The 21,471-nt window shown below is 42.2% G+C and overlaps 1 protein-coding gene across 1 annotated transcript in view; it reads right to left on the bottom strand.

Annotated features, from left to right (window-relative positions):
* Positions 1–21,471, bottom strand: part of SNAP47 (synaptosome associated protein 47) — a 172,420-nt gene that overhangs the window by 8,300 nt on the left and 142,649 nt on the right. Inside the window, exon 5 of the mRNA XM_085628760.1 lies at positions 5,345–5,457. Coding sequence (XP_085484886.1) covers positions 5,345–5,457 — 113 coding nt within the window. The remainder of the gene's footprint in view (positions 1–5,344; positions 5,458–21,471) is intronic.

Genomic DNA, 21,471 nt, shown 5'->3' with positions numbered 1-21,471 from the left:
TAAATACTTTACACATTGCCTCTAAGTGCTTTGTGCCAACCTACCATAGGGTTAAGCACAGATTAATTAAGTGATGCTTGCAGTTCACTTTGACAAGGATTGTGGTTGTTGTTTAAGTAGGACTTCCACCCCCCCTCAAGCAATAACCCAGTTTCCTACAGAGGCAAACTTGCGGATATCTTGCCAGTGTGGGGATAAATAAAGACACATTTTTGTCTTGCATACAATTCCTCCTTAAGGAGTAGGATAGACTGATCCAAGTCATGGGAGCTCTGTACACAGGGCGTCTTCAGTACCGATGGCTTGGGTGCTGATGTGTGCTTTGGATCTGATGGTATAGTTGACGCCAATGGCTTAGGCCCTAGCACGGTTTCAGAACTGTAGGTGCTTTTGCCAGTAATTATATTTTTGGTGCTTATGTCAGCTTTGAAGCAAAGGCTGGCTTTAGTACCGGCGCTGAGAGAATCTTCGGCCTCTGAAGTGCTTTTGAGATGGACAAGGTAGCGCCTGTGGACAGGGAACATGTCTCCTCCAAGGATTTTGGTCCATGCCACCCAGTGCCAGGAGGCAATAGGTCCCCAGAGGGCTGAGTATTTGTCAATGGGCTCGAGGCACAACCCCCCTTGAGGGCATTGCTCTGCCTCAACACCTTCTGAGAGGCCTTATGTGTGATTCAAGTTTAGTCATAGTAACGCTCTGCCCCAAGGATTCCCTTCTAGGTCCGGGAGTCAATGGGAACCTAGAGGTCTTAATGTTCTGATTCACAAACAGAGGAGAAGATGGCCTAAGGACTAGATGACAGTTGGTGAAGCGTAAGGCCTGAGTGGCATGCCTACTCTTCTTCCTTGGTGGCGGGGAATGGGATGCTTCATGAAGATGTCAGGGGAGCCATTGGAAGTCTGCCTCTTCATCTTGTGGTGTGCTCCTATCTCTCTATCCGATATCAAAGCGTCTTCTTCGAGCTGGAAGGTCAGGCAGGCCTTGCACTCGGAGTCGTTGATGTCAGGTGAGAGACAAAGATTACACACCTGCTGGTAGTCGGTTCTGGGGAACTTTGCGAGACACTGAGGACAGTTTTAAACTGGCGTTCATTTCATCACTTTGCTGAAAAAGACATTGAACGTCGTCGTCAGCAAGGAGCCCAAGGCCCTGCGGTGCACAGAGTCGATTCAGATCATTCTCTGGAAGGCAACAGTTAGAGAAGTCAACAGAGGTTGCTTTCCTGATAATGGAGTTAAGGAATAGACCAGCTGGTCCCAAACCAAAGCAAAGAAATACACAGAATTTTGGAGTCTCAGATGTGCATGTCCGAACCCGTTGGTAGAAAAAACAATCTTATGGAGTTGTGCCCATGTGCATTTGCATCTAAGGGAGGAGTCACTATATATCTTGAGATCCGGAAGACTTAAAAAAAAAAAAACTTGCAAATGTCTGAGCCCCTCATGATATGGCAAGAGTATTCAGGGCATGTGTATTTACAGTGATACATGCTACAAACAAAAAAGTCAACCTACAGGAGGAATGTGACAAAAATGTAAAGATCATATTGAGTATATCACAAAGACCCACATACTCAACTGGGCTTTTTTCACCATTAGTAAGAACCTGGAAAGCAAAGCTGTGCAATTCTATATCCTACAATGAGGTAAGTGTATCAGTGAAACCTAAGAGTGTGGCTGCATTCAAATAGGCCACTACGAGGAATTATATGTTTATTATCATAAATATTGTTGGTTATGTAACTTATGATTACTAGCTTCAGTAGTTCAGTTTCTACTCAAACTAAATGGCTGCTTCACCAAAACTGACAAGCTGTAGTAATGGTCACAGTTTCACTCTCCTTTAGTAAATCACAACTGTCCTACAGAAGTTACACCCACTCATCAGAAGAAGAGTACACCTTTAATGAGTTGTGCATGCAGGAGAAGCTCCTCCTCTTCAAAAGGTGTCCAACGTTCAAAATGTGAAGCAAATAGCAGAAGGCACACACTTCCATCATAACATGATCTATGCCACTTAAACATTGCAAGTGCTCAACAGAATCTTCTGACTCCACCCATTGGAAGTTGTACCAACTTATCCATAAATCCAAATGTATATTAATTAATGCACTGCCGATCTGAAGATAGATTCAACTGCCCATCAAAATCCACACATGCTGATCAAAAGAAACAGTCACCCACTGGGTATCACATATATACTTCCAACGTCACACACTGACATATAACCAGAAACTGAAGCTGCCCATTTGAAACCTTCCCTCTTTGAGAATAGAAATGTCCAGGCTCACATTCTCAACAACTGAATAGTCGACAGGTGGTTGGTTGGTTGGATTAGATCCACAAAGAAAGGGAATACGTTGGTTATTGCTACATTCTCTTAGCCTTGTAATTCTTATAAACATTTTTTCTTCATCGTTATGTTTATTTCTGGTTCCTTATGTAGTACCCCGTGGTCGATTTAGCTATGTTTGCACTACAGAAAAACATAAATAAGAAAACTGACTTTGCATGCCATTTGAATTCAATGAACACTCAATTTTGTGTAATGCTAAATTACACAACCATTCAACTTTGTGACCCTTGACTTACATCCAATTCCACACATTTTACGCTGGTTTTGATTCTTCTTTCATGATCAGGTTGTCTATACATCTATCCAATATCTGTAGAAGGAAGGGAGGGAGAAAGGTCTATAAAGGACCAGTCCCTCAGTTTCCCCAAATAATCTATATTATACAACAGAGAGCTCTATCCCTTCATAAAAAGACTGTTATATCCCTTTAGGGTCTGTGAATTACTCTATTGTTTTGAGGCTTCTCACCCATACACCACCCATACACTAAGCGCTTGGCATGCTTCACCATCGGGTCCTCACCTGGTGTAACATCTCCACCAGGTGAGCTCAACCACATCCTTCGAGGGAGCACTTTTATATTTACTCCGAAAGAACATTTTCTTACGTAGACTCCAGCACGGTAGTTAAGATTCCCCTACAAATAATTTATTAGAGGATACCCTTGGCAAGATTAAAAACAAATATGATGACTAAGAAGTATAAATTGTGCTCCTGCATCAAAAGGATGAACATGTTTCATTCAGTTTTGAGATGTCCAAACTTCATCAGGACCAACAAGATCCCACTAGTATACCTTGAGTCCTAATGTTAATGTCTATCACTAGAAGTGTACGTGTGAGTCACACCATGCACACACTCACACTTTATCCATTCTAACATTCGGATAGCTGGAAGTTCAGGAAATTATCCAGCTTCTTTTACACATCAATGTATAGACTCACAGGCTGGTCAGACCCAGCATCACACTTTCTCCTTGCGTCCCGGCCTCGAAGTGCACCTGACTCCTTATGTCCAAAATTCCTGCAGATTACAGGAACAAGAAGTTTGGTAAAAATAGGTAAACGCTTTGTGCTGGATTATTAGCAAGCACTTTTAACTACCTTGTTGAGATCCCTATGAAAAAATCTTTCTGGGTAAATATCAAAGTTCTCCCTTCAAAATTGGGGTTGAGCCTGCACGATGGATATAACTAAGCCGGGTGAGAACCACATGATGAAGCATGGCACTAGCCAGTGTGTGTGTGGGTGCGGGTTCTAAAAAAAAGGAAGCCCCCAACCTTCAGAGTTAGAAGTAGGGCTGAAGCAGTCTTTTTATGAAGGGATAGACCTCTCTGTTGTATGATACACATACATCTAAGTCATAAATTTAACACAGTTCAAAAGTTGTATTTTGCTTCTAAACTGGTGTTTAGTTGATTTATTAGCAGAGCTCTAACTCAAACTCCAATTTAAGTTGCTCAGAGGTTTCAGTTCTGTACTCTTCTATTCAAAACAAGTTTGGAAAAAGTTTTTTTTACTATAAGGAACCTTCAAATGAGTAAGGCTGCAGACATACATATCCTGCTTTCTTCATTTCCACTCACACGTAATTCACAAGAGCTTTACCTGTGTATCTAAACATTTCAAAGTGATAGTGGGACATTACAAACATGTGCACTTGTCACTTAGCTAACAGATTGCTATCAATCACAACGAAACATTGTGATGGCTAGTGGATATCAACTTACTAGTGCAATTAATATTTGTTAACAGTAACTTGAGATTAAAATAAACATATTTTTCAATTACGCATTGCGTTCACAACGTTTTAAAAATAGGCCATAGTTCTAAATTTCACTCGCTGAAAAGTACATATTTTATCTATCACTGCAAAAGAAAAGGTGGGGAAAGTCCATCATTAAGATCACAAAACATTTTTGATTTGCACTACTTTATGACCTTGGTGGTAAGTTTAGGCAGTTCTCGGTGCAAACACATTTTACCACCGTTTTGAAACCCTTGGCTAGACATTAAGTGGAATAAATGTATTTATATGTGTATACATTTTTAACCTGTCATGATCTTCATTGGGATTTCCTTACAAAACAAGGTGCAAGGAAAATTAACTTACATTACATATTGACCAAAGATGCCACTGCTATAATCGCAAATTTACATTCAATAAACATTTGAATTCTGGAGTACAATTTGGCTTACGCCATTTAGAACATCTAAGTCACTATTTTTACTCAATACTTGTTCTTTATTTGTATTAGATTACTTATTTAAAAAGTTCAATTAACAGATCTGATAATTCTGTTTCTAATTTATGTAAGTCATACAAAATAAAAGAAGGTACACTAATACACATGCTATTACATTTTAAGCCTGTTTATTCTTAATGAAATCAGTATGCTCTAAACATTCTGAGATTCAAAAAAGGTAACATACTACTTTCCTGTGAGAATGTATTCCTGAGTTCATAGTCAATTTCTCGTTCTGAACCTACTTACAATGTTACATTATTGGACCTTTTTGATGAAATTTGCTTTAAACAAATAACTTCTTCTTAAAAGGCCTTTTCAAAATTATCTCTTCATTTTTGGTGGGACCACACATGTGATAAGAATACTGTTTCCGAGTTCAATCTTAAAAACAGCATTAGGAATGAGGTGTATGCTTACCTTTTATTACTTATTTATCTCCCTAGCCCTTCTAACTAATAACATTACTAAATAACAACTATTTTACAGTCCTACGCCATAATTTTTCTTTCTTCTTTCTCATCCATTCATTTCTTTCCTTCTCACTCTATTTTCTTCTCCCTTAAAATTCTCACACATGATCTTTTATGTTAATATGCGAGTACTGCTATTCTTTAAATACTTGATTTGCAACACTTGATATATTTTTGTTATTTTTTAACTTCCATTCTGTATGTTTTGTTCTGCTGTATCATAATAGAACATTATTAAAAGGAATATGGCGGTACATTCCTATATTTATACCTTTCGAAGCTCATGAGTTTCCTGTTCGGTGACAGTCTGCTCCTGCATCTGGGCTTGCTCGCCTCCCTCCGGTGAAGCTCCAGATTGCACTATACCATCAAAGAACCCAGCCGCTATAAAACAAATAATAATAATTAGTGTTGCAAAATACTTACAATTACATCTCTATGCCCTGATTCACAGTTTTCAAATAAATAACAAAAATGTGGTCAGACAGTAAAAACATTCTAAAGTGAAGTCACATTGTGCACAGCTGCTAAGCAGGATCTATTTTCATGAAGCTTTAAAGGGGCAAATGTGGCAGTTCTCTTTGTAGAAATAAAAGTCCAAAGTCCAACTTCAGCAGAATTGGTGGTGTGGGAGAGATAGACTGTTGGATGGCTGATCTCTGTAAAATTTCTCCTTGGGAGAAGGGGAAATGTGGCAGAAGGCATTGGGACAGGATGCCTGCAAAACTACAAGAAAACCGTTCACTCAATAATCTGAGTGGGAAGTCCAATATTGAAATATAATGGTTGCCCACTATGAGGCACAATATCAGCAGGGCTTAGTACGAACTCTTAGGCCTGCTACCCCACATATAACTATAGAGGTCCCCTTAAGATTTAGTACCAAGGAGATCGAGGCGGTACTGAAAAACATACCAAGTGGTAAAGCCCCCGGTCCAGACTGCATTCCAGCAGACCTGTTTAGACAGGATAATGATCTCTGGGTCCCTTATATCACTAACCTAATGAATTCTTTGGCTGGGGGAACTTCCTTCCCCGAATCCTGGTCCGGCGCTGAAATAATTCCGGTCTTCAAAAAAGGAGACCGCTCCGCACCAGGTAACTACAGGCCAATTAGCCTTATTGACGCACTACAAAAAATCATCGCTCGCGTCATTTTAGGTAGAATACATAGTTGGATTGATGATAACAAGATTCTATCTATTCTTCAAGTTGGGTTCCGGGCACGCATGGGGACATTGGACCAGGTTTTTAAATTTGTTCTAATTTACTGGAAGGAGGTCCTGTTGGGCAAGGGTCTCATTTTTGCAGCCTTTGTGGACTTAAAATCCGCATTCGATCGTGTCCCAAGACCAAAATTATGGGAAGTTTTATTAAGGTTAGGGATGCCCAGGGAATTAGTTGACTTTGTGGTCAAGCTCCACAGCTCTAATTATGCCCAGGTCCGGTGGGGGAAAACAGGTGAAGTAACTAAAAGATTTAAGGCCGAGAAGGGAGTCCGCCAGGGGTGTGTCCTGGCCCCTACATTGTTTTCGTTGTTTATTAATGGGGTAGTACACTATTTTGAGGAGCACCCCACCGATGCACCTAAGTTGGATGGACAAAGGGTACCTCTACTCATGTTCGCTGATGACACCCTGATATTATCCAAAACTCGTCAGGGATTACAACGGGCGCTATCTCGTTTTGAGGCCTTCTGCAGCGAACATGAGTTAGAGATTAATGTGGATAAAACAAAATTTATGGTCCTCCATGGGGCAGGTGATGTGTCGGCAAAAGTCTCTATGGGGGGGAAGCCACTAGAGCAGGCCAAGGTCTTTACATACCTAGGCATTACCATTGGCGAAAAAATGAGCTGGGCACCCCAGATGAAGCTCTTGGCCTTGAAACACTCACAGCTGGCGGGAGCTCTACTAAGAGAACATAGGTTATCCCTCAGCAAACCCTTAGCCCCAGTAATCAAGCTGTACTCAACGAAAATAGCTCCTGCCGTTCTTTATGGTGCAGAAATCTGGGGCAATTGTAATCTGTCCGACCTGATACTGGCCCAGAATAAATTTTTTAGATCATTAGTCGGCCTCCCACAATCAACCCCACGAATTCCCCTACTGTTTGATCTTGGCTGTAATCCCATTGAGGATGTTGTTCAGCTAAAAATGCTGTATTTCTGGAGAAGGTTGTGGTCTACCCAGGAATTAGTCCACTTTTCTAAGGCCCTTCTTGAAGTAAGGGGGTTGGATTATCATAATAAAATCTCATGGCTAAAAACCATTAAAAACCTCCTTATCGATATGGGCATGAGAGACCTCTGGTTTTCCCCGGAATCTACTGTTATTCCATCAAAAACAGATTTAAGAGTGGCCTTCTGGTGCATGGCCAAATCTAGAAGGCATACTACATTACTGGACTCTCCTTTGACCAGAGCCTTCTTGGACTTTAAAGAAGAACCTTCTCTTGAAATCTATTGGGACTTGATTACCAAACCAAGAGATCGTAGGCTGTTTCATCAGTTCAGGGTGGAAACGCTCCCTCTAAGGGATTTTACCAGAAAATGGAAAGTAGGCTTGGGAGACAGGTGTCCGTTCTGCCCTGAACATACCGAAAATATAAGCCACCTCCTCTACGTTTGTCCAGCTTATCAATTACCTAGAAACACCTGGCTTAAACCTTTATGTCGCTCATTGGGTACATCCTCTGCCCTGTTTGCTAAAAGGCTGTTAAAAATTGGTGACAAAGATTTAATTATCGTTGGAGTAGCTAAATTCCTCAGTTGGTCCTGGGCTATCAGGGAAAAGAGTGGAGGATCGTAGTTTATCATAGTTCCCTACCATTTTATTTATAAGCTGATTTTATGACTATTTTATATTTTAATGAACTGTGTTTATTAAATCGCCAATATGATGTTTTACCCTGATTGTTGTATTTTAAACCGCTTTTTATAGCATGTCTTTTAAGATGAATAATCATAAATAAAGACTTTCTGAATGAATGAAAAATATAATTTATATTATTTGACTTGAAGAGAAACTCCCTACAATCTTCATCCAAACTCTAAAGTAATGTGCTCTTCCACCATGGAGATGGGCAGGAAAAGGGGATATATACTTTCTCAGAGTGGAGAGTCCATATTGCTTCTCTGGAGAGAGGGTAGTAAGTTGAGCTCATACTGCTTGGTTAACAGAGTGTCACAGTGGCTGGCCATGCCTTTGCATGGAGGAGAAAGCATGTGGGAGTGAGACTATCATAGGGACATCCGGCCATCTAAAGACACTCTGAGAAACTGAGCATATGTTCCCTCTGGCTCAATTGTATTTGGAATGTGCTTAACTGAAATAAAACAAGTTACTTCCCTGTACACTGTAGTTCTCTAGTATTTATATTTTTTATAGATTCAAATGCATAAATCGTACCTGTCCTCATGGTGGCAGTCCCCCAGTAACAGTAATAAAAAAAATTAGCATTTATACTCCACTTAAAAAACAATAGCATTTAGTAGCCAATTCAAATTGATTCAATACACCCAAACTCCAGCCAATCAGAGCACAGACCCTGAATCACTCACCCCCTGCAGAGCCACCATACCTCTGTTTTCGAGCAAAAGTGTAAATAAAGTAATAGAGGTATACAATTGGTGAGCCTTAAAGGGGAGGAAGGACGGTCACATGTGGATCTATAATATATATCAATACTGGAAAACCCCAGTGTACAAGTAAGTAATTTGTTTTTCTCCCGTATTATACCTTTTGTAGATTCACATGCTTGCATCAGACTAGTTAGCTGTGTCCAATGAATAATGGTGGTGGGCAAGGCGAACCATCCCACCATGAGACTTAAACTTAAATACAATTATTCAAAACAAGGACATTGAAATGGTCCAAAATTAAGAGAGATATAGCATAGCATTAAGCGACCATAATAAAAATACTCAAACTGGTAAACAACTACTAAACAGAATAATGTAATGAATGACTGAGTGAGTGAATAATGAAATAATGAATGAATGTGTACGTAAGGCTTGATTTGGCGAGATGTACTAGATATGGTAGAATCTGATCAAGTGTCCACAAGAAAGGATGGTAAGACTGTGAAACACACCAGAATATTTTCCACTTTGCTAAGTAGCATTTGATTTTAGAAGGAGCATGAGCTTTCTGAATGAAAGATTTGCATTCATCAGAAGTTGTTAGAGCTTTGAATTCAGCATGGTGAGGAGCCAGAAAGATCAACTGAGAGTGTGAATTTGCAGGTGAACCACTTGGCTCATTGAGAGGAGATCCTCCATCTGCTGGAACTGAATACGTGAGCACTCTGAGAGGTGAAGAAGCTTGGTGTAACAGTACTGCCTCGCCCACTCCGAGGCAATAAGAATGAGCCGGCACAGTTCTCTTTTCATTTTCTGTAGGATCTTTGGAATGAGTGGAAATGGGGAAAACGCGTACGCAAATTTGCCTGTTCATGCGAAGTGGAAGGCATTCCCCCAAGAACCTGACTGGGGAAATCTGCTGGCGAAGAACTTGCATTTTTTGTTGAGGTATGTAGCAAATAGATCTAGGATAGGATACCGCCAAGACTGGAAATCCTTTTTTAATTGCCTCTTGCTGAGTTCCCACTCATGACATTGCTTGTTTATTCTGCTGAGGGAATCGGCCCACTCGTCATGTACCCCTGGGACATGCTCCAATTTAAATGAGATGTTGTTAGCTATCATCCATTCTCATATTTGCTACGTTTTGGCTGAGAGAACCTGTGATCTTGTCACTCCTTGTTTCAGCAGAGAAAACATGGTGGTAGTGTTGTCTGTCCTGACGAGAACCGACGTGCCTCGTAACCTTGAAAGAAAGGTTTGAAGACAGAGAAAGACCATCTTCACATCTAGATTTATGTGACATAATGCTTCCTGACAGGACCACTTCCTGTGAACCTCTATGTCCTGCTAGGTTGGTTTCCCATCCTTCCATGGAGGCATTTGTTTTCATCGCCACCTGGAGAACAGCATGCAGGAAGGAGAGACCTTGTGAGATGTTTTCTTTGACCATCCACCAGGACACTGAAATCCTCATCTCCGAGGTTATCGAAATCATGTCCTCAAAAGAACACCCAATATTGTGTCCACTGTGTGTCGAGTTGTTCCTGAAGAGGTCTCATGCGTAGAGGGCAATTAGAAATTAACGGGATGCAGGATGACATCATCCCCAGCATGGATTTTTATGGCCTTACAGAAATGAACCGTTTTAAAGATAGTGATAGCATGATTGCCTGCAAGTGGGAAATCCTTTTTTCTGTGGGAAAGACGTTTGACAGCTTAATACCCAGGATTGCTCCTAGAAACACCAGGGATCTGGAGGGGAGGAGAGATGATTTTTCCCTGTTGAGCTTGAGGGCTAGAGATTGGAAAAGTTGTGGACTTATTGCGGACTGGAAGGAGGGACCTGTGATTAACCATTCGTCCAGGTAGGGGAGTACCTGGAGACCCGACCGTCGAAAAGAAGCAGCCACTGGCGCCATGCACTTGGTAAATACTCTGAGGGCTGATTTGAACCCGAAGGGGAGCACTTTGAATTGATCATGGCACCCTGACATCTTGAACCTGAGAAACCTTTGGTGCTTCCGATGTATTGGAATGTGAAAATATGCGTCCAGTAGATATGGGTAGAGAGATAGCCCCTGTGTCCAACAGCTGCAAAATCTCCTGACTAGATGGCATCCTGAAGGGTTATTTTTTATTAACTTGGTCAACAGCCTGAGATTCATTACTCCACTTTCCTGACTTCATTTTGATCAGAAAGAAGTGGAAATAAAAATCTGGGTTGCACTGACTGTGTGGCACCACCTCTATTGCTTTTTTTGAGAGAAGCAATTGGATTTCGTTTTTGAGCACTGGAAGATGACAATGTGATTTCTTTCATGGAGGAAAATTTGGAGGCTTTTGAACAAATTCTAGGGTGTGACCGTGCTGGAATACGCCTAACACCCATATGTCGGTATATATGAGCATCCACTGATTGAAGAATTTGGATAACGTATGATCGAATTGAACTGGGAATGTGGTGACAGGGGTCTATGGTACTTCATTGTCTCCTTTTAGCCTCCCTGAGACTTTCCACCTGCTAATGGACATCGATGCTTCGGCTGTCTGGAATATGAGGATATTGTGGTTGGCCTGTAGGACTGAGATGAATATTGCAAGTGAAAACCCTGTTGGGAGTAGAGCTGGAACCTCTGCTGGAATTGCCGTCGGGATATATATTGGCTTCTATCCCAACCCCCAAAGGGCTGAAACTGCCTCTGCTGCTAGTTACCCAGCGACTTAGCAGGGTCTGTATCAGACTTGATCGACTGCAAGGCGTTGTTGACATGTTTTTCCAACAAGTTTCTCTGCATTGAATTGCATGTCCAGTATTTTGGCCTGTACCTCTGTGTGGAATGTAGTCGCTTTAAGCCAATCTCAATACTGCCGCTCCAGCCCTCTGCCTGAAGGCTGTGGAAGAAATATCCATCCATGGCCACATCTATGATTTTGGAAGAGGCCTTTTCACATTGCACCAGGATGTATTGTGCATCTTTTTTCCTTGTCCTCTGGGAGATACTCATCTGCTGGTAGTATCGCCAAAGGATAGCTATGGCATTGGAGGCTTTGATTGAAGTAGCTGCCTTTACGCAGAACCTCTTGCCTATATTGTGAAGTCTGCTGCCTTCCTTATCCGGAGGGGCTTTGCATAGCGAGGAAGGATGTGTTGCTCTTCTCTGAGCAGCTTGCATGATGACCGAATCTGGCCGAGGGTGACCAATGAGACAAGCAGGGGAACCCTCACGACCCTTGCACTTTTTGTCAAGCTTTTGAATCACAGCCGACACAGATGCTGGTGTCTTCATTAATTTTAAGCCTTCCTGCCAAAAGAAATCCTAAATAGGGATAGCATGAGTGGTGAGTTGTGTTCCTGCTTTAAAATCATAGAGGAATCACTCAGTCTGTTTAGCTGGCATAGGAAGGTCAAAGCGCTTGGACGCTCTCTCAAGCAGGCTGTGAAAACAGCCGATATCCACAGGTAGAGAATCGGCTGCTGGTGGGGTAGGAGACACTGGCATTGGTGTGACGTAATCATCTCACTCATCATGGACATTGGAATCTGCCTGGAACTCACCCACCTCTAATACCTGGTTATCGCTATCCTCGAAAGTATCCAGAATAGATACTGGCAGCAGTATAGGTCTGTCTTTTTGAGGCTTAGGTGTCTTCTGCAGAGCAGGAATAGCGTTAGGGACTTCCTGCCTCGGCAGAGGTTGCTGCGCAGAGTAGGCATAATGAAACCGCTTGTAATAGTCATTTAGCATCATAAATAAGCCTGTGAACGTGATGTTGCTCATCCTCTAGCTCCTCTTATGGGTAACGCTCCTGGAGCGTATCATATTCCTGAAAAGAGGGATGTCCCCAAACGGGGAAAGAGTAATCGCCTTCAAGTTAAGCTGACTGATCACGTTCTGATTATTATTATTATTATAGTTAAATATATAAGGCGCGACAGCTACCCAAAAAGGGTTTCCCGGCGCCAGGACGGCAGTGAAACAAGCTGGTGAAGTACAAGGAGAGAAATTACTGGCTAAACAGCCAGGTCTTTATGGATCTACGAAAGCAGATATAGTTGGTTTCTTTTCGAGTGGCAAGTGGCAAGGTGTTCCAGAGGGTGGGGCCAAGGTAGGAAAAGGACTTGCCACCCATCCTGGCAAGTCTGAAACGAGGGATCGTGAATTTCTCAAGCGTAGAAGAACAGAGGTGACGCGTAGGAATGTAAGGGCTAACAAGAGTATGCAGGTAGGGTGGTGCTAAACCCTGCCTTATCTTGAACATAAAACTCAAGGCTTTGAATTTTATGCGATTTTCCACTCTAAGCCAATGAAGATCGCGGAGGTAGCCAGAGATGTGCGAGCTTCTGGGAATGTTGCAAAGAAGTCTGACTGCAGCGTTTTGAACCAGCTGCAGTTTACGGGTTACAGACTTGTTGGCACCGAGCAGTAGGACATTTCCGTAATCCAACCTTGAGGTTATGAGGACATGGACCACTGTTTTTTGAGTGGTAGTGGGCAGCATCCAAATGATTTTTCGCAGCCATCTCAAGATGGTAAAGCATGTATGTGGCTACGACCCTGACGGCTTGTTGGTGCCAAGACAGAGAGTCGTCAATGTAGACGCCCAAGTTCTGTACATGATTAGAGGGTACTGGGGGGGTACCCATCTTGGTAGGCCAGTGAGATGGACCCCAGAGGTCTTTATCCTTACCCAGGATTAAGACCTCGGTTTTATCACCATTGAGTTTAAGATGGTGTTGAGCCATCCATGAAGCGATGTTCTTCAGGCCAAGTTGTAAATCAGATGTTGAATTGGGATCGGCGGAAGAGAGAGAAAAGATAATTTGAGAGTCATCTGCGTAAGAAAAGAGAGTAAGGCCGGCTTGATCAGCGATGTCCGCTAGAGGCTTTACATAGAGATTAAAAAGTAGAGGGCTAAGTAGGGAGCCCTGGGGTACCCCATGGGGGAGGAATGAGTGTTAGAGTTGTTAGTGGCTGAAAAAATCTGGAAGATGCGACCATTCAAGAAGGAAATGATCCAGTCCAGAGCAGAGCCACCTATGCCCAAGGATTTTAGAGTGTTAATAAGTGTAAGATGTGAAATGGTGTCGAACGCTGCGCTGAGGTCGAGCAGGACAAGCGCCATGGTTTCTCCACAGTCAAGATGGTGGCGAAGCTTCTCTGTGATGCCTAGTAGAGTGGTTTCAGTGGAGAAATTGGACCTGAAACTGGATTGGGAAAGATGAAGAATTCTATTCTGTTCGACAAATTGGGCAAAATAAGAGTGAATATGACTCTCTAGAATCTTGGAAAAAATTGGCAGAAGGGAAATAGGACGGTAATTAGAAAGAATGAGAGGGTCAGCAGATGGCTTTTTCAACAAGGGAGTCCTCTGATTCCTAACACTTTACCTTTAACTGTGAAAAACTGTATGCAGGGCCAAAGTTACCCTGACAGTCCAGGAGGCGTGTTGGAGGCAGTGGAGATTACTGGGAATATACAGATTGTCTTTTCACCCCCGTTGACAGGCTCGTCGACAGATGCGCCAATGACACGGCCCTGACAGGAATCTTCGCTGATGGGACAGCAGTGGGTGCGGCCATCAACGGCGAAGTGGTCAGCGAGGAAATCTTCGTCATCTGAGACGGTCTCATCGATGCAGATGGCGGTGTAGTTGTCGATGCGGCTGCCATTGTTGTCTTGATTGTAGACGTAGTGGATGTCCCTGTCGACACCGTCCACAATGTGGATGTTCCTGGCAACGTAGATGCCGTTAATGGTAAGTTCTTTTTTTGATGGTGCCATCGACAGTCGATTTGTCTTTGAAGAGGGTTCCATGAATGGGGTATGAGGAGCAGATGGAGGTGGTGAATCAAACTTTTGGTAAGAGGAGGAATGGCTAGCTGGCTCCTTATCTGATTTTTTTCAGATTTTTGGGGGATCTCTGTCAGAAGATGAGGATTGCACGCAACTGCGTCTTTAATCTTCTGTTGCGGCCGCGTCTGTTCATAAACGCGGCCGCGCCTTTGGTTACTGCATTCGCAGTCGCGTTTAAGTATTATACGCGACCGCGTCATTGTTCCAGCATTTTGCGGCCGTGTTTGATGTTTTTTGTGTTGAAATTTTTTATTGAGTTTTTATAAAACGAATACATCAGAGCATATACAACAATGAATAAAGAGAAAATAAATCCATATTGAAAGGAATAGTGGAAAAAAGATACTGATGAATAAATACGATATAAATATGCATTTGAATAAATAAATACTAGTTAATGCAACAATGAGATCAAGACATAGAATGATATATAATAAAAATAAGATATAAGGAAAAGAAGAGGGGGAAGACCTAGAAAATAAAAAGTGCAGAAAAAATAAATAAATAAAACAAAGAAAAAATAATTGGATCAAGACAAAAGAACACATCAACGGATGAAGCAAAGGATGGAGAAAGCAAAAAAGAAGAAATAAATAATGGACAGATAAGAGTAAAAGCTGATTAATGTGCTTGGGTAGAAGTGGAGGCAGGGGGTTCAGCAGCATTTGATTTAAGAAATGGAGACCAAATTCGGAGAAAAATGTCAGCTTGGTCCTGAAGGTTATAAATTGTGCGTTCATGGGAGGCAGTTTGCATCATTGCCACCAACCAATCTTCCTGAGAGGGAGGTAAAGATGATTTCCAATGACGCAGTATACATATTTTGGCAGTAGCAAGTGAGGTATGAAAAAGGCGGAGTTGTGGTTTCGTGAGCTTTGGGGAGTGACGTAAATCATGCAAGAGAATGTTAGTTGGTGTGAGTGGCAATTTTAAGGGCATAGTGGAGTTCAAAGTAGCACCAATAAAAGTCCAATAGGATTGGATACTAGGACATTCACAAATGATATGAGTAATATCACAACCTGAATTGGAACATCTCCAGCAATTAGAATGAGAAAGAAGACCAGCTTGGTGTAATTTGACTGGGGACCAATGCCAATCATGCAGAATTTTGAAAAGACAAAATTTGAGCCTTGATTCTCGAGCTCCCTTATTTAAACTCTCCAGAAGCAAATCCCATTCAGTATCGGAAAAGGAGATTGAGAGGCGAGATTGCCATTTACGCTGAAGATCGTGTGAAAGAGTTTTAGAAAAAAGATGAGACGAAATTTTTTTGTATATACCAGAAGTAACACCTTTAAATTTCCCCCAGATGTGCAAATAGGATAATATAGGGGAGTCTTGCAGAAGCCACGGTGGTGATCCCATATGGGTCTTCAAACATTGCTGAAGCTGAAGGTATTTGGAAGAATGATGAAGGGGAAGATCAAATTCTACACTAAGCTGAGAGAATGGCTTAAAATCCCCATCATGCAGAAGTTGATCCGGACAGAGGATACCTGCAGCTCGCCATTCAGGCCAGGATAACATACGACCATTGATACGGATACCCGAGTTATTCCATAGGGGGGCCTTAATATGGATTCTTGGATTTGAGCCTAATAATCTATGACTTCTCTGCCAGGATTTATGCATGGCAGATAATATCGGATTTTTTGAGTCAAGACGACTAGTGCCACTACCATACAGAGGAGTAAGATTCGATTCTGAGGATAGAAGATGTCGTTCTATTTGAACCCATTGTGGTAAGTCTTTGATACCAGGTAAAAAATATGAGATTTGGGAAATATGTAACGCCAAAGAGTAGTGTTCAATGGATGGAAGGCCAATTCCACCAGATAACTGATGAGCCTTTAACTTAGCTATAGCAAGGCGAGGCTTAGCGGTACCCCAAATGAAAGTTTTAATCTGGGCATCTACTGATCGAAGTAAAGATAAAGGGATCTGTAGGGGAAGCATACCTAAAATGTATATAAACCTCGGAAGAGTAACCATTTTAACAGCCTGGGTTCTACCCCAAAGAGAAAGACCCAAAGCCTTCCATTTATCAAAATCCCGTTGCATTTGGGAGATAAGAGGAGACAAATTATCTGCAACCATATCGTGCAACCCTTTATTAACGAGGACACCCAAGTATTTAAGGCGTGAAGGCTGCCAGTGAAAAGGAAATCCATAAATGGCTGCTTTTGTGGTACCGTTAGAGATGGGTAAAGCCTCACTCTTGTCCCAATTAATCTTGTAACCTGAAAAGGAAGAGAAATCATTAATAATTTGAAGAAGAGAAGGGATCGACCGAGGAAGACGAGTAAGGGTGAGTAAAATATCATCAGCATACAGGTATATTTTGGAATGTCCAATTGGGAGGGGGACACCAGAGACCTCATCAGATTGACGAATGGTAGCAGCCAAAGGCTCCATAGCCAGAAGAAACAGAAGGGGGGGGTAGTGGACAACCTTGGCGTGTCCCTCTCTTAATCGTAAAGGTGTCAGACAGAAACCCACCACAATTTACCTGGGCAGAAGGGTGATCGTATAGTAAGCGTACCTTATCAATAAATTTCGTACCTAAACCGAATCTATCCATGACCTTGAAGAGATAATTCCATTCGATGCGGTCGAATGCTTTTTCTGCGTCAAGTGAAAGGGCTAACGCATCTTCCGTAAGATGTTGAGCCGACCACAGTGCGTGGGCCAGAGAACGCAGATGGTTCCGGGAAGAACGTCCCGGAACAAAGCCTACTTGAGAATGGTGTATCAAAGAAGGCAAGACTTTACGCAAACGAGATGCAAGAATACTAGCCAAGATTTTAATATCAGAGTTCAACAGAGAAATGGGACGATAACTACTGCAAAGCTGGGGATCTTTACCTGGCTTCGGAAGCACAACAATAATAGCCTTGTTAGAAAGGGGTTCCAGTGAAGATGCACTGTCCGCCTCCTGGAATGCGGCATGTAGAGTGTCAATAATATTATGACCTGCCCATCGATAAAATTCAGGAGGAAATCCATCCTCTCCAGGGGCCTTGTGGTAGGGCAGGGCAGCGACCGCACTAGAAACCTCATCCCTGGTTATTTCACCCTCGAGAATGGCTCTGCCATCCGCCGAAAGAGAAGGAAGATGCACCTTTGCAAGAAATGCTGTCATCTTATCCGAATCCATTTGATTATCAGAAGTATAAAGGGATTCGTAAAAGGAGGCGAACTCATTAACAATGTCTTGAGGCTTTGTGCACAAGTGCCCTTGCGCAGATCTAATGGCCGGAATGTCCATAGACGCCTCCCTCTGACGCAACTGCGCAGCTAATAACCTTCCCGCCTTTTCCCCTTGCTCGTAATGACGACCTTTCATTTTCTGTAAAGCGTATTCTGCTTTAGATGTAAAAAGACTGTTTAAGGCCATGCGGGCTTGCTCAAGTGATTTACGATTTTGTAAGGACGGAGATGTGGTGTACAGGCGAGAATAGGTTTGTATGTCATGTTCGAGCTCAACTTGTCTCTTTGCATTTTGCTTATTAGCGATTGCTGCATCACGCATTAATTATCCCCTCAAAGTAGCCTTCGCCGCAGCCCAAAGAGTCCTGCTGGAGGCCACAGACCCCTGATTAATAGAAAGATAATTTTGAAGGTGTGATTGCAGTTGGGATTTACCAGTAGGAGTCCTGTGGCGTTGGATATTCATTCGCCAGGGCTTACGTCCAGGCCTAGAAAGTCCCAAATCAAGGGAAAGGAGAACCGGAGAATGGTCAGACAAGGCCGCTTCCAGAATGCAGGAATCTGTAACCAATTGAACTGCGTTATGTGAGACGAGGAAATAATCAAGACGAGAAAATGTACCATTAGCCGATGAAAAGAAAGTATATTCCTTATCCGTTGGATGACTGAAACGCCAATGGTCAACCAACCCAATATCTGATATGATGTCCCCTAACAAAGCTCTATCTGACGCATTGCCCCTATCTAATGGGCCAGTTTTGTCTAGAATGGAGTCTTGCGTTACATTCCAGTCTCCGCCAATCAAATATTGCGATGCATTAATCTCGAGCAGCAGGCGGGATAGTTGAAGAAAGAATGTTTTTTTGGTACCCGTGGGGGCACAAACAGACCCTACACAAATGTGAGACTCTCCAATTTTGAGTTTAGCAAATACATAGCGGCCATTTACATCTGACCATGTTTTAGAGACAGTGACCGGAAGGGATTTGCGAAGGAGGATTGCAACTCCACACTTGCGGAGGGGGCCTGCGTCTGTGGAATCAGCTTGCTGGATGCTGCTATGGATAACCTTGCCCACCCAGTCTCTACAAAGTTTATCTGATTCTAGAGCATCCAAATGGGTCTCTTGAAGCAAGGCCACATCTACATGTTTAGTCTGGAGATAAGAGAGTACTTTCTTCCGTTTTATGTAATGGGTGAGGCCATGTACATTCCAAGTAATTGCATTAAGAGAATGTGCTTGTGCCATATTAGAATAAAGCAATAATCAGAAACAGGAGAATGAAGCACAAAACAACGTGTTGAACCGGACAAAGGAAAAAGGAAAGGAAATGACAAAAAGAGGGGAAAACAGAAGGAAAATAAGTGGAAACGATACTCTGATTTAGGTGAGATACCTAAAGGAAACAGTAAAAGGAGTAATGAAGAAAGGAGATGAGATTTAGAGAAGCGATACAATAATAAAGAAAACTATAAAATATTGAATAATAGCAAGTAGAGAACAAGAAACCGTAAACTGTTACCCGCGGGTCTGGGCGCACTAGAGCGCCGCCGCGGGAAAAGACCCCACAGAAAGAGAAAAAAGATTAGGAAGGTAGTAATAATATAGAAGGAAAGCCCAGAAGAGCATTGTAAAAAAAAAAGATATAGGTACAATAGAAGAGTAGAAAGAACAAAATAGAAATTGAGAAGCAACATTACTTAAAAAGAGAGGTCTAATAATAATTAGATGTAAAGTAACCTAAGAGCATAAGGCATATCATGTGCATATCAAAAAAGCATAGACCAATATGCATGCGTGCAAATAGAATAATACAACTATAATCAAACAATTAGACGCCAAAGCACCCAAGTAACTGCAAAACCAGTTAAAAAATATGCAGTAAATTGTAACATGGAGAGCAATAAGTACAGGAAGAAAAAAGAGTAATATTATAAAGCAGAGAAATAACAGAAGGCAGAGTGAAAGAGAGAGGAAATAAAGTAGGAAGCTAGTGAGAAAGAGATGAAAAAAGGCAATCAAATATTATAAGAACAGCAAAATATGTCAAAAATGTGGTAATTGGTTAACAATAGAAACAAGACTCACAAGAAAAAGGAGTCTACAATTAATTACCACTAGGACTGGAGATAACTATTTCCACAGGAGAAAGAATTATTCAGTCCGCATCTGAAGGAGTTTTAAGAGGAGAACGGGACTTGTCCCTCTGCAAGTCTTGTGGGAATGTAGCAGCCGAAACCGATTGTAATGCAGATTTCCTATCTTCTTGTGAGCGATGAAGTCGTTCAAGATCCCTACCCCGAGGCCGAGGGCTACTGGGAGGGCGCCTGTTACGATCTGACATTGGAGTAGAAGACTTAGAGGATGATTGGGACGGAACTTGCTGTGAAGATGTAGTGAGAACCTCCATATCTTGAGGGTGAAGGCAGTCCAAAAATTGCTGAAGATGCTCTGGGTCAAAAAAGTCCTTAGAGACTCCATCTTTGGTAACGCGAAAACGTGCAGGCTCAAATAGACCATATTTGATGTCTAACTGACGTAGTTGAGGTCGCATGGAGAGAAAGGCTTTCCGCCGCTCATTGGTTTCCTTGGAGAAATCAGCTGCCATATGGATGCGGTGGCATTCGAAAGAGAAGGAGCCTTGAAGCCGAGCAGCCGACAGTAATTGTCTTGTTTGTTCATGGCGAAGAAAACAGGCAATGATCGGCCGCGGGCGCGCAGCAGGATCACCACGTGGAGGGCCAATTCTATGAGCCCGCTGTATCTCCAGAGGTGGATTGAAAGAAATGCCAGTCAGCTTTGGAAGTATACGACACAGAAATGCACTGGAACTCTGCCCTTCAATGCGCTCTGGAAAGCCAAAAAAACGAACGTTGTCCCTCCTACTTCTGTCCTCCAAATCAATAAGTTTGCTATGGAAGAATAAAAGGTCCCGGTCTTTATTTGGAAGGGAGTCCAATCGGTTCTCCACTGCCTGAACTCTAGAGTCAAGGGATTCAATCTTCGCATGAAAGCTGGTTATTTCAGTTTTAATTGATTTAGTCTCCTCAGCTAATGATGTAATTGTAAGGTTCATGTCATCTAATCGACGACTAACCTCAGATATTTCATGCAGAATACGTTGTAGAGTTGCCGCCGACGCCTGCCCACCATTGGAGGCCGAAGCCTGAGGTGAAGCGGAAGGGGAGGAGGCATTACCTTTTGTTGGCATGTTGGTGGACTGTTTAAGAGCTTCTGCAAAAAGAAGTGGTTTAGAGGACTTATTTCCTTGCTTAGGGGCAGACATTTGAGGAGAATATTTGATAGAAACTTTGAAAATACGTGAAGACGTCTTGCCGTTAGACAATGCTTGTATATGATCACAAAAAATACAGTGAAGTACCAGGACATGCAAGAGCAATACAATAACTGTATATGTATGGTGATAAAATGCTAATTACCCCAAAAAGAGCTTATGTCACAATTCCAGTCACTAAAATGCAAAAGTACATCATATAGAGGAGAAATCACTGCTTAGTGACCCCCAAAACCATAAGCATAGTATTATTACATTTGTGAATATAGTGTTAACTGTCACTGTGCTCAAAGGCGCATAAATAGAACTGAGATAAAATGAAACAACATATGCGCGCTTATGACAATGGTAAACACAATTGTATTTACAGCGAAGTAAACAAGACTGCAAAATGCAGAGGAGTCATGGCCCATATCAGAGCGGAGAATACACAGCCTGACTGAAAAGG

This window comes from Triturus cristatus, chromosome 10, assembly GCF_964204655.1.
Source record: "Triturus cristatus chromosome 10, aTriCri1.1, whole genome shotgun sequence".
NCBI classification, from domain to species: domain Eukaryota; kingdom Metazoa; phylum Chordata; class Amphibia; order Caudata; family Salamandridae; genus Triturus; species Triturus cristatus.
Note: the sequence above shows the minus strand (reverse complement) of the source record. Positions and strands in the feature narration are given on the sequence as shown.